The 11,470-nt window shown below is 53.7% G+C and overlaps 5 protein-coding genes across 5 annotated transcripts; all 5 read right to left on the bottom strand.

Annotated features, from left to right (window-relative positions):
• Positions 1-279: 279 nt before the first annotated feature.
• On the bottom strand, positions 280-1,478 carry MAA_07232 (uncharacterized protein; the record flags this gene model as incomplete). Its single annotated transcript, XM_007825230.1, has 3 exons — positions 280-671; positions 791-1,218; positions 1,288-1,478. The coding sequence occupies 3 exons, from the start codon at positions 1,476-1,478 to the stop codon at positions 280-282; spliced, it is 1,011 nt and encodes a 336-aa protein (XP_007823421.1).
• A 710-nt stretch (positions 1,479-2,188) lies between these two features.
• Positions 2,189-3,747, bottom strand: MAA_07231 (Bromo adjacent like protein; the record flags this gene model as incomplete). Its single annotated transcript, XM_007825229.1, has 4 exons — positions 2,189-2,782; positions 2,843-2,973; positions 3,038-3,331; positions 3,447-3,747. 4 exons carry the CDS (start codon positions 3,745-3,747, stop codon positions 2,189-2,191), a joined length of 1,320 nt encoding a protein of 439 aa, XP_007823420.1.
• Positions 3,748-5,051: 1,304 nt separating this feature from the next.
• Positions 5,052-7,087, bottom strand: MAA_07230 (autophagy protein Atg22; the record flags this gene model as incomplete). The annotated part of the gene is made up of 2 exons (XM_007825228.2): positions 5,052-6,664; positions 6,796-7,087. 2 exons carry the CDS (start codon positions 7,085-7,087, stop codon positions 5,052-5,054), a joined length of 1,905 nt encoding a protein of 634 aa, XP_007823419.2.
• Positions 7,088-8,844: 1,757 nt separating this feature from the next.
• Positions 8,845-9,327, bottom strand: MAA_07229 (uncharacterized protein; the record flags this gene model as incomplete). The annotated part of the gene is made up of 2 exons (XM_007825227.1): positions 8,845-9,098; positions 9,189-9,327. 2 exons carry the CDS (start codon positions 9,325-9,327, stop codon positions 8,845-8,847), a joined length of 393 nt encoding a protein of 130 aa, XP_007823418.1.
• Positions 9,328-10,283: 956 nt separating this feature from the next.
• MAA_07228 (CORD and CS domain protein) lies at positions 10,284-11,399 on the bottom strand (the record flags this gene model as incomplete). Its single annotated transcript, XM_007825226.2, has 3 exons — positions 10,284-10,605; positions 10,671-11,211; positions 11,288-11,399. The coding sequence occupies 3 exons, from the start codon at positions 11,397-11,399 to the stop codon at positions 10,284-10,286; spliced, it is 975 nt and encodes a 324-aa protein (XP_007823417.2).
• Positions 11,400-11,470: the final 71 nt, after the last annotated feature.

Genomic DNA, 11,470 nt, shown 5'->3' with positions numbered 1-11,470 from the left:
GGGGGGGGGGGCAAAAAAGGGGCAATCTCATGACCACATGACGGCAACATGACCTTCAAAGGGCCGGGATAGTCGGCAACAATGGTCCTAAAGAATCACCAGCGTCTGCAAACCAATTACTACTTGTCGTATACTCCGTATTTCATTACCACACTCTATTCCGTACACGCTCGGCACTTCCATGTCTCGTCCACCAACGGTCCCGTCCATGCTCGCCTTGGGACATGGTGCCCTTCCCCTCCCCTTTCTAGAGTCGCAGACACCTCTCAAAACGGTCCATCATCTCCGCATGCTCCCAATGAGTTCCCTCTGGGCCTCGCGATCTCGCGCCCCGTCGCTCAAACTGCCCACGCTCCGCAAGTCGCCGACCACATCCTTGGCCTTGCCAAAGTAGACTTCCTGCAGCAGGTTGCGCATCTTGAGCTCCATATCCTCAACGAGACGACCGACGTTTACGATGTGGCTGTCATCGCCGTCTACCGGCATGTCCTGCTCCACCTGGCGCGTCATGTTGCCGCTGAGGTCCATGTCGCCGAGGCTCCCGCCCGCCGCCGCCAGCGTCAAAATCACCGTAGACGTGAGCTTGTAGTGCGTCATGCGCCCTCGCTCAATCGCCTCAAACACGTGGATCGAGTCCCAGATCCCTTCTGTCGATTTGCCCGGCGAAATAGCTGCACCACGGCCCCGAAAAAAAAGGGCGGGAGGTCAGCAACGTCCTTCACCTCTCCCTCGATTTCTTCACCCCAAAGGCCCCCGCAATCTCTGGTGATCAAGGAGGAAAAGAACTCACACTTCTTCAACAAGACGACGCCGGCGAAGCCATCGTCCAGATTCCAGAGATACACACTGCTCACTCCGCCCTCGTAGTACAGGTCCCGGTAGATGTCGAACACGTCGTTGGCCTTAATCTCCATCTTGCGCACTCTCTCGCTGGGGATAGCGCCCTCACCCGCGCCCTCGTTGCCGTCGGCCCCGACGCCTCCCGCCCCGGCCTCGTCGAGCGGCGGGTCGAACTGGTTCGACCACGGCGAGCGGTAGCTGTCGCCGTCGCGGTTGTAGTCGCAGAGGAGGTACTCGCGGCCCGACTGCTTGCACCGCCGCATCGTGAGCGGGGCGTCGACCGAGGAGAGCAGGTCTTCTGCGAGGTCCGGCGCCAGGGAGATGATGGTGTTGAGGTGCGAGGCCGTGTGCTTGGGATTGAGGCGCCGCAGGAGGTCGCTTTTGAATTCATCGTTAGCGAATCGAGTTGATTAGGGGGGGGCGAGGGCAAAGGCAGCGGATACGTACAGCGCCGAGTCGAAGGGGTCGATCTCAGCCATGGCGAAGGATGGGGTGTCGTCAAGTGGTGCCGTGATGGTGATGTAGGTTGTAGTTTGGGCGTGAGCTCGTTGCTCTGAGACGGCGGGGTTGGATTGCCCCACTTGAGCTTGAGGTTTGCATGTCACAGCCGTGGCCAAGAACTGCCCAGGTAGGTACATAATGCTGATACGAAAATCTTAGGTACTTAAGTACCTAGGTTCTTCAGGTAGGCACCCTGGGCTTGGGTCCCAGGTTCGGCCAAGCAGTGCTATGAGCTGGGATATTGACAACTTGGCATCATTAATTCAGGGATGCATGCAGCATAATCAATTGTAGCGCAGACAGTTCTATTGTACTCAGAACTACTCAAGACACGCACGTCCAGTATCCCAAACATTGACCCCAGGCACACAGCTCTAGAATCCAAGCAATACTCCTCGCCGTAAATGGTAAACCGTAAAAACATTACCCAACGCCATGCCTGCCCCTGTATGCATCCAGCATCAAGCAGCCAACGCCCAAATCTCGGAACTGTCGCATTCGAATAGCCCTTCTCGAAAAAAAAAAAAAAAAAAAAGCAAAAGCAAAAAAGCAAAGAACAAAACGACAGAGAGAAAAAAATACCAAGACAAAAGAAAGGATAAGATACTAGTGCAATTTCGTCCCACTGCTTATCACGTCCCTGCAGTTGCTTCAAACTCACGCCTTTTGTTGTGTTCCCAAAATGTACCGTAGTCCGACTTGACGAATGGAATATGTACTTCTGCAGAAAAGAGTCGAGAACCATGGCCTCACTGTCCTCTTGGTGCTAAATGCTCGGGCTAACATTGCTGCATGCCACGGTGACGATTGGAAAGGAAAGTGGCCCTTCCCCTTCAAAAAGCCAGGTTCAATCGATCATCTTATTGCAAATCAGACACTCGGCACGTTCCGTCCATGTTCGATCCCCGCCTTGAACATTGGATCTCAGATCGTTGATGACCCAGACCATTGGCCCGTCATTCATCTTCAAGCTGGCTTCAAACAGCCCCTCGTATGGTTTGTCTTCGACGGCCTTCTTTCCTCGGCCCTTCTTCGCAGATGTCGACTTTGCGCTCTTGGGGCCAACCGAGTTGGGCGGCCCTGGAGTGGGCGTCTGTGTCGGGCCCTTGGGTGTGCTCTCGCTAGTTCGGCCGCCAGCTGCATGGTCTCCGTTTTCGCTTGGTCCTTTGACGTCGATAGCTGAGGGGGTGCGCTCTACCTTGTTCTCAGTCGGCGTCAACGGACGATGTACAAGCTCGTCCGTCTCCGTCTTCACAAGGGTTTGCTCCGCCCTTTCGGAAATGTGTGGTTTGTCAGTTCCAAACCGCTCGTAGACTCGCATTAGAATGTCGTGTAAGAGACACTCGTAATGAAGCCAATTGCCGCAATCTGCGTTGGTACAGCCGATCAAAGTCTTGTCGGGGTTCGCTGGGGTCTGGCATTTGCAGGTCAAGTCGACCGACTGTGCGGGAAAAGTTAGCATCGATTCTTGGAGCGTAGCCAGACAGAGTGGGATTCATACAGATATCTGCGAGGTCCGACAATTAAAGGCCTGTCTCCAGTAGAGTGCATCCTGCACTTCCTCGTCATCCGACTCGATCCATTGATGAACGGTGGCCTTCATTGCCACACTAACAACGTTGATCACGTCCACTGTTGAGCCATGTCAGCACTGACAAATACATTTGGAGGCGTGTGAGTACGAATCGCGCCTTACTATGGTTCGATGCGATCAGTTCATTCTGACCATGATAGGGCTGGCGGCCGCTAATAGACTTCTTGCCATCCTGAGTGCCGGGTGGCAGCTCGTCGGGCGAATACATCCAATAAATCCGCGCGTATACGTGATGCTCATCTGCTGCCCGGACCTCAAGAATTCGGGCAACCCAGTAGTCGGTTGACTGCAGCAAATTTCCGGCATCCGCGTTTTTGCCGGTCGATTTTTGGCGCTCAATAGTGGCCTCGTTTGCGACGTAAATAAAATCGTCATTGCAATACTTGTAACCATTCACTATGGGAAAAGCCAAGCTGGTAAGCAGACAAGCCCATTGCATTGCGCAAGGCGTCGTCGGGTCAAGGCTGGGAATGGAGGCGAAGAGGGGTGGCGTGGCGGGATCTTGACTCACAGACGAAGCTATTATATCGCGTCATGTCCTGCCATCGCTTCCGTGGCTCGACTGCATAGGCGAGATTCATGGACTGGTTCGATTTGAACTTGCCCCGTGGTTCAAAGGGCGACATCTGGACCAGCTCCTTCTTGTGGTTATTGGAAGCTGCGCCATCTTCGTCGGCGTCGCGCTTCCTCTTCTTGGCTATGTGATCGCGCTCCTCGGAGCTTGGAGCGGTGACCATGGATATGGTGAAGGGACAATCGGCGCGGTTCTCGTCCGTGATGGCACGGGAGCGCTTTCGGGATTTGGAGCTCATGACGGGCGGGCAGGGGAGATGGAAAAGGCAAGGATATCGAAACAGAATAAGGACAAGCGCGGCGTCTGCGCGCCCGAGTTGATCAAAAGGCTGCGCGTCGGAAAAAAACACAGGTGTGGAGGTGGGCAAGTGGGAGGTTATTCGCGACGCCGGTTGGGCCAAGCTATAAGGCGGGCCAGACCTGGCTGGCAAGGACACGACGTGCTCAAGTGGCCAAGAGCAGGAGGGCGGGTGGGCAAGTGGGCGCCGGGACGCCGACGAGGCAGGAGCGTCTGCTGGTGCCGTAGTTCAAATGTTGCGTCTGGTAGGCGTACGGCGAACGGAGTAGCATGTACTGGGTACTAGGCTCGAGGAGGCAGCACCAGCCGGGCCACCGTGCCGCACTAACTCCAAATGGCTGAGCAGAGTACGGAGTACCTGGGCAGTTTAAAGGCAGTTTGCTGGTAGTAGCTTGAGACCCCGGCCGCCAACTTTAGAAAGCAACCCAGGCGCCAGGCACCGAAGAAGGCCCAGGTGCCAGTTGACCGTAACGGCTGGCTGACAGCCAGGGGGGGAGGGTCAAACAGAAGCAGTGTGCGTACGGAGTACTCTGTACTTTCCGTACGGGAATAATCTGACCGGCGCGCGGTAGAAGATTCCAGACGCTTCAATAGCCCCAAGCCGAGCGATACTGATTGAGGGCCGAAAAAATAATAATAATAAAAACGGGAACAAGCAAAAGGAAAAGAAAAATGCAACGTGTGCGTTCAATCAATTTTTGGTCCAGCTTGTCAGGAAAACAAAAGGAAGGAGAGAGGCGACACTGACTATCCGTTTGCCAATAATATTGCTTCCAACGGAATTATGGGTGGCTGGTAAGGAAGGCTGGCGCGGCTAAGTCAGACAACAGCCGCTGCTAGCCCAATCGCCTCGACTCCTCAGTCACTCTTTGACTTTTTATCAAAACAACATCTTCATATACCTGTGGACATCTCAAAGGATGATGCCGTGACAGCAAAACCCAAATCGCCATGAGCGCCAAGCTCGTCATTTTGCGCCATGTGCACGTAGCGTCCATGTTGACCGTCAGCAAGAAGAGCTGCTCAGAGTGACTCTGGCTGATGTACACCGTACAATGAAGATGTTTTGTCTTGCACTTTCCTGCAACCACAGTAGCGTTCATCGGCCTCGGTATAATAATGTCATTACTTGTCTGTTATAATAAACTCAGTACCACACCAACGCCATCGCTATGCAACTTGCAAGAATATAATCCAAATACAAACACCATCGCCACATTTCCGTACTCCATACTAGATATCCAATTAGTCATCTTCTTCATCTTCCATCAGAGGAGCTTCTTGTGATAAACACACGTCTGAGCCCTCAATCTTGGCCACTAGCCGCTCGCCTTCCTTCTTTCCCCTCTCAACATCAATCAACCATATCAATGGTGCTGGAAGGCCAACCAGCGCCCCCAGAAACCAGAACGCCGGACGAATGCTGCCCGTCCGGTCGATAATCGCACCAACTATACTTGGGCCGAAGACACTGGATCCCTTGTCGGTAATGGCATACAGAGCGTAGAATGCGGCCTCCGAGCCGGGGGGGATCAACTCCCCGTACAGAGACCGGCAGTAACTACTTAGGCCGCCCATGACAAGGCCGTATATCGCTGCCAAGGGGTACATTTCCCACGGCTGTTGGAGGCCAAGGACGCCCCAATTCTTCACAAAGGGGAGATAGCCCGTGAGCCCATAAAGGGGAATCAGTTCAAAGAGAGCGATGCAAACCAAAATGGTCTGGTGGGCTTTCAACCCCAAGCCTCGAGATACCACCGGCCACCCAAACGCGCCGAGTATTCCAGACATGGTTGTAATGACGTTGATCATACCCAACGCCCAGGGACGCATGTGTAATTGTGTCTTGGCGAATAAAATGGCGGTGCTAGAGGTTGTGGCAATGGCATCCGACAGTAAGAACCATCCCGCGAGGAACAACATGATGTCTGCTAGCCTTCTTGCTTGTTGTATAGTACGGAAAAGAGATTTCCAGGCATAAGTCAGGTACGGTATCCATCCAAACGCGCCCTTCCGCCCCGTGTTTACCAGTGGCGGTCCGGGTCTTGGTCGTAACCACAGGGCTGACGGGACAGTAAACACTGCCCACCAAGTCCCGATGACGAAAAGAACTACTCTTTGAGACCACGTGGAGTTCTTCATGCTCAGCAGAATGCCAATGGACAAGCATTGAACAAACAGGGCAGCAATGTAGCCGATGCCCATGCCCTTGGCAGACATGCGGGAGGAGAGCTGAAGTTCGGTCGAAGTAAGTTCCTCGTGGGTCGGGGCTCTACGAAGCCGTCGACGCGACGCAGCATTGTCACCGGGCAAAAGTGGCGACGTAGCATCAGCAGCTTCATCCTCCAGCGTGCCTACTGACTCGTCTAGAGGTCTAGACTCTGATGCACAATCCGCCAAATCCGGCGTCGTTCCACGCTGAGCATTCAGCACCTCGGGGTGATTTCGAACCAACAGTGGCAAAAACGAGTTCAAGAGCACAAAGGATGCCCCAAAAGACGTATTAGAGAGGATGGTGAGAATAGCGCCGAGGATGTAGGTCTCCCTGCTGATGAAGATGTAGCACATGACGGAGAAGGCACCAAGCCATGCAAATGTCAAGAGGAGCTTCTTTCTGTAGTGTCCATGATCGGCAGCACAACTGATGCTTACGACCAGGAGCGCCTGCAGTAGGACACTGACTGAAAAGGTATACATGGCAAAACTGGCGGTGTTGATTTCTAGACCCAAAACGTAGACGACGCACTGCCCGTCGTCGCCGCCTTTGCTGTCACTCGATCCGCATGGCTTCGTATGGTCTGAAACCAGTACGCCGTTTTCCCGGGCCAGAGTTTCCAGGAGAATAGGAATGAATGAACCTGTCGAGCAAGGCGAGTCAGCATTACAGGGGTTTGCCATTTACAGCCATCGCATCCAGCAAGCTCGGGGCGCTGTTCTTGGGCGGATTTTGAACAAGCAATGCCATTGCGAAGCGAAATACCAGACTTACCGATTCCACAAACCACATAAACCTCGGCTGCAAAGCCGTACATGTACCAGCCGAGCAATTCCTTGCGGCTGGTTGGTCGCGCATCATGGCCGGAGTAGTAAGGCGCCCCGATTGGGAGCAAATCGCCGTCGCTGCTCCGTGAACTCATGCTACCGTCGGTCGAGGATCGTTCGTCATCGGCTTCGAAATCAGATGTAAAGGAGCGCAAGGATCGTTTCGAGAGAATTGAAATTCCCGACCAATGTCGACGGCCTTGGAGTTTTGGGCGGTCGGCATGCGCTTGCAAAGGCATTCCGGAAGGAGAGGGAGCTTTCCAGCTCCTCGGGGCCAGGCACCTAATGCCCAGGTCGCTCCTGCCTGCTGGCACCCCGTGCTGGCTTTCCCCACACGTGATTGGTACGGCTGAGCCAGGACTGTTTGAGATGGCTCGACACCGTTTCCCAATGTCACAGCAATCTGCCTCGTGAGATTCAAATAGCTGCTGCCGAAGTGCTAGGTGGTGAGGCACCTCACAATCAAGGGAGCTGGAGATGGACTGAGTGTAACGACGATATGACTTGGGCACAATCCCCACAACGCACTGCGGAGGCGTGGTAGACTGGACCCTTTATCGGCTGCTGCGCTCACGAACTCTCTTTCTCTCTCATCACGCGTCTCTCGAGAATTGTAAGTGCATTCCTTACATCTCGACGATGGCAGATGATTGCCGATTGCCACAGACGCAGAAGCCCAAGTAACAAACAGCCACAGATGCACACATACATATATATACGTATATATGATATTCTACGTCAATTTGTCGACGCCGGAGAGTAAGCGGTCCCACCAACATCAATCTTTCCTTGGCGACGCTTTTCGAGGATTCGCACATTCACCTCTCAAATAGGAATACGGCGTGTCTCATGGTTCGACGGTTGATGCATAATGAGCAAACTCAGCCGGCTAAATCAACTTTCCCTAGGCACTCTGACGCGCTGCACGCAGATGCCTATTCGTTCGGTGTTGGTCCCTTCTCCTAGCGTACCCTCCTTCACTCACGCAGTAATGGGGTTGCATTCCCGCATTCCCGCATGACCCTTTGCTGGGGCGGGGATCATGGGATTCGTGAATAGCATTTCCGTTGTCTGTGTTGCAGAAGAAACTGGGCACGAGCTTACACTCCTTCTTGGATGCCACTCGGCAGAACTTGTGCATCTCAATTTCACGTTTTTCGGGGTTGTTGGTGCAAAAGATGAATAACCCTCCTTTTGCCGGGTTGCCAGGGAAGGATTGGCTGAAGTCTGGTGGCGTTGTTTCTCATATCCACGTCTGCTCCGCCGAAACTTGAGGATTTGAGAAACCCTTGTTAGGCTGGGTTCGGTTCGACAAGATGGTGGGACGATCGCAACGCTCTAAGTTTACAAGAGCGAAGATGGCTTGTTGATCCCTTGGTCGTATCCACCCGAGGCATATCACCTCATCAGCTCTGGTCAGAACACGTTAACCTATACTTGAAAATGCAGGGTAAAACATAACCTGGCCGTGGGATGTAACGTCGGTTAATTCCTGAGTTGCTCCAGATTTGCTACGCAGGGCCATCATTAAGCTGGCTCAGCCATTGGATTGCTCCTTTGATTCGTTGTCAAGTCAGATTATTGCTTGCGACAAGGCTTTGGGGCACAGGTATATAATGAGGAACCTTGTCGATGTTTTATACAGAAAGCCTCTGCTACGGATTTACTGCATTCCCTTGAAACATCTGGCTCGCCTTTCAACTCGAAGGGGACCTGAGATGGTAGATGTGTGTCGAATAATGGCAAATCCTTTATAGTAGATTGGTCCTTCTCGGGCCATGCAACATGCGGTGATGAGTATCAATTCGAAGGCTTGATATGAAGTGGCGCTTCTCTCCCCAAGCACCCGATGATGCTCAACTGCGTGACCCATCGCTGAAAAGTTTGGATACAGCAAACAAATTTGCAAAAGTTCAGAAACAGACGCGTGCTACTTGGATATCACTGTGAATTCATACTGCGCAAATTAAAGTAAAAAAAAAAACATGCCCGAATTCTACCTCTTGATCACACCAAACAGCTTCTGCTTCAACTTGTCCGCCAAGCCAACGGGCGCCGCAGCGCTCTCCCCCGTCCTGTCCTCCGCCGCCTTCTTGCCGTGCCCATTCGCAACATGCTCGTTCCCCGCGCCCCCGCGCCCCGTGTGGTAGTCCTGGTTATCCTGGCTCGCGCGATACGCCGACTCGGGCACCACGTCCTTGTCCTTGCGAGCCGCCGGGGCGGAGCCGACGTCGCCGATATTACCAGCGCCTGTTTGCAAAACAACCAACCCCTCGCGTTAGCATCGTGAAAGAAAAGGAAAAAAAAAAAATGGAGGCAGCATCATCGTCTCAATCTCACCTCCTCTGCCTGCGCTGTACGCGCCGTCGCCATGGCTCCCCTCGACTCCGGCGCGGACGACTTCCCCGTCGACATACTCCGTCTTGTCGGGGTTGATGTTGCCGGCTCCTCCTCGGCCGTGGGACACTTCGACAGCCATGACTATGAGTCCTATGGCCAAGTTGGCTCTCGGAAACGGATCTCGTGCCGGTGAAGGAACGGCGCGCTGTAGAGGCCGAAATTGTGGAAAGAGGTGAAATATCCTGTCTGGTAGAGACCAGATGCTTTTAACGCCCGGGAAGGGGGGCCAAAAAAAAAAAAAAGGGTCGGAGTTTTAGAAGCTTGAGCCTTTATATATCTCCTTATCCTGCCCCCCAATGGCTGCTACCTGGGTATTTTAGCGGTTGCGATAAGATGGAAGCGTCAACAGGTGCAAATACGTGATAGTTAGTCTTGTCATGGGTGGGTCAACTGGTCTGCAGCCTTGTTTGGCTCCGTGGCCTGAAGCACACAAGCTTAAAAGGCTGGCCAGGCTGTGCCAAGTTCCATCATTGAACCTGCGCCAACAGTGGCCGGGTAGTTATCTGTCGAGCGCCATCATCATCAGACGGTCGCCGAGTGGCAGCATTGAACAGGAAGCCTGTCGATGTTTATCGGCAAGGGCCGGGGACTGCCACATGCATGGCCCTGGGGAGTCAGGAGCGCCGCTGGACCAGTGAGAGTGTGCCGATGCGCTCTGCGCCGCCCCGTTTACGTAGCTGAAATTGGCATCGCTCTGGCCTGCCGCGAGGCTTATCTTTTCCATGCTGCCCTTGGTGGTGACGAGGTCCCCGTTATCGCCATGTGGCCCTGATTGAGGCAGACAACGGTCTTCTTTCACGTGGCGCGAGAATTGGGTCACCGTGGAGGGAGAAATCGCATGGATGCCTGGGTCCCCTGCTCGCAACTTCACGTAGTAAGTAACTATTTAAGTACTAATAGCAGTAATATTGTTTTGCACAGACACGATACGCTTTGTAGTACACCGACACCGCTCCCCCTTGCCTACGAATATGTACACCTTTACAACCCGTCCAACCGCCAAAACTCCAGATCTAAAAACCGTATGCTTCAAATCTACTGCGCCATCCCCGCACGTCCAACTTGGTAAATTTCACCCGTCAACGCCTCATCTCCCCTGAGGACCGGCCACGACGCCCCATCTGCCTTGACGAGCGTCACCTCCAGCTTCGTCCCCATGATCTTGTACGACGACTTGGCCGTATCGATCTGTTCATAGAGGGGCACGTCGGCAGAGTATCGCTTTGGCGGGGAGTCGCTCGTCACCAAGTCAAGAACAAGTTGCTTCTCCAGAAACTCAACCTTTGCGCTTTCCTTGTTGATTTTCTTGAGGAAAAACGCGGCAATGACGGTTGTAGCAGTTTGGTAAAAGTCGTGCCTATGATTCAGGCGTGTCAGCACACACGTTGGAAAATGGGCAGACGACTGCCATGGTAGACGTACCTGACTGTGCTCAGAACCTCTTCCCCGGCCGAGCCCGTCTTCTCCTCCTCCTCCTTCTTCCCACTGCCAATGAATAGGTGTCTGTCCTTGGTCTTGCACCCTTCAATCTTCATGAACTGGTCAAACTCCAAGACTCGCCTCTTGCAGCACGAATACCCCTTGCTGCCCTCGTGGAAGATGGGCACACCGGGATGGTGAACGCATGCCTCGCCCTCTCGTAAACTACCCTTCTTGTATCTCTGCCCGCAAGTTCGTCGGCGACACGTGCTTCCATCGGGTATCTCCAAGCTCGCATCGTCGTCATCTGTTTCCGGGGCAGGAGGAGGAGGCGTGGGTATCGATTGAGCCGGCTGGATTGGCAAGCGCGGCGGCGTGCGAGTTGTGAGGGCGTCGATCTTTTTGGCTAGCGAGGCATCATCCTCTTTGGGCTTTTCTTCGACGGGGGGAGGCATGTCGGTGGTGGAATGGGTGCCGGTCGTGCATGGCGGGATGCACATGAACTCGTCAAACGTGAGGACACGGGGCTTGCAGCATTTCCATCCTAATACGGCTGTCAGCTTGACGGTGTCATGGGCATATGGATCAGAGATTGCTCCATGAACAGGCGAGCATCACACCTTTTTGACCTTCGTGGAAGATTGGTGGACCGGGGTGATATTCACATTTCTCTGTAGCATCGGTGTAGACCTTGCCACAGCCTTGGTGGACACATTTCTGCGTCGTGGCCATGTTTGGTTTTGTTTCTCTACAGAATTCTCCTCATAAAGAAACCTCTGTCCGGTAGGCCAAGTTCCTCGGCT

This window comes from Metarhizium robertsii, assembly GCF_000187425.2.
Source record: "Metarhizium robertsii ARSEF 23 chromosome Unknown MAA_Scf_5, whole genome shotgun sequence".
NCBI lineage: Eukaryota > Fungi > Ascomycota > Sordariomycetes > Hypocreales > Clavicipitaceae > Metarhizium > Metarhizium robertsii.
The sequence above is the reverse complement of the archived record's forward strand: the minus strand, read 5'-3'. Positions and strand labels throughout refer to the sequence as shown.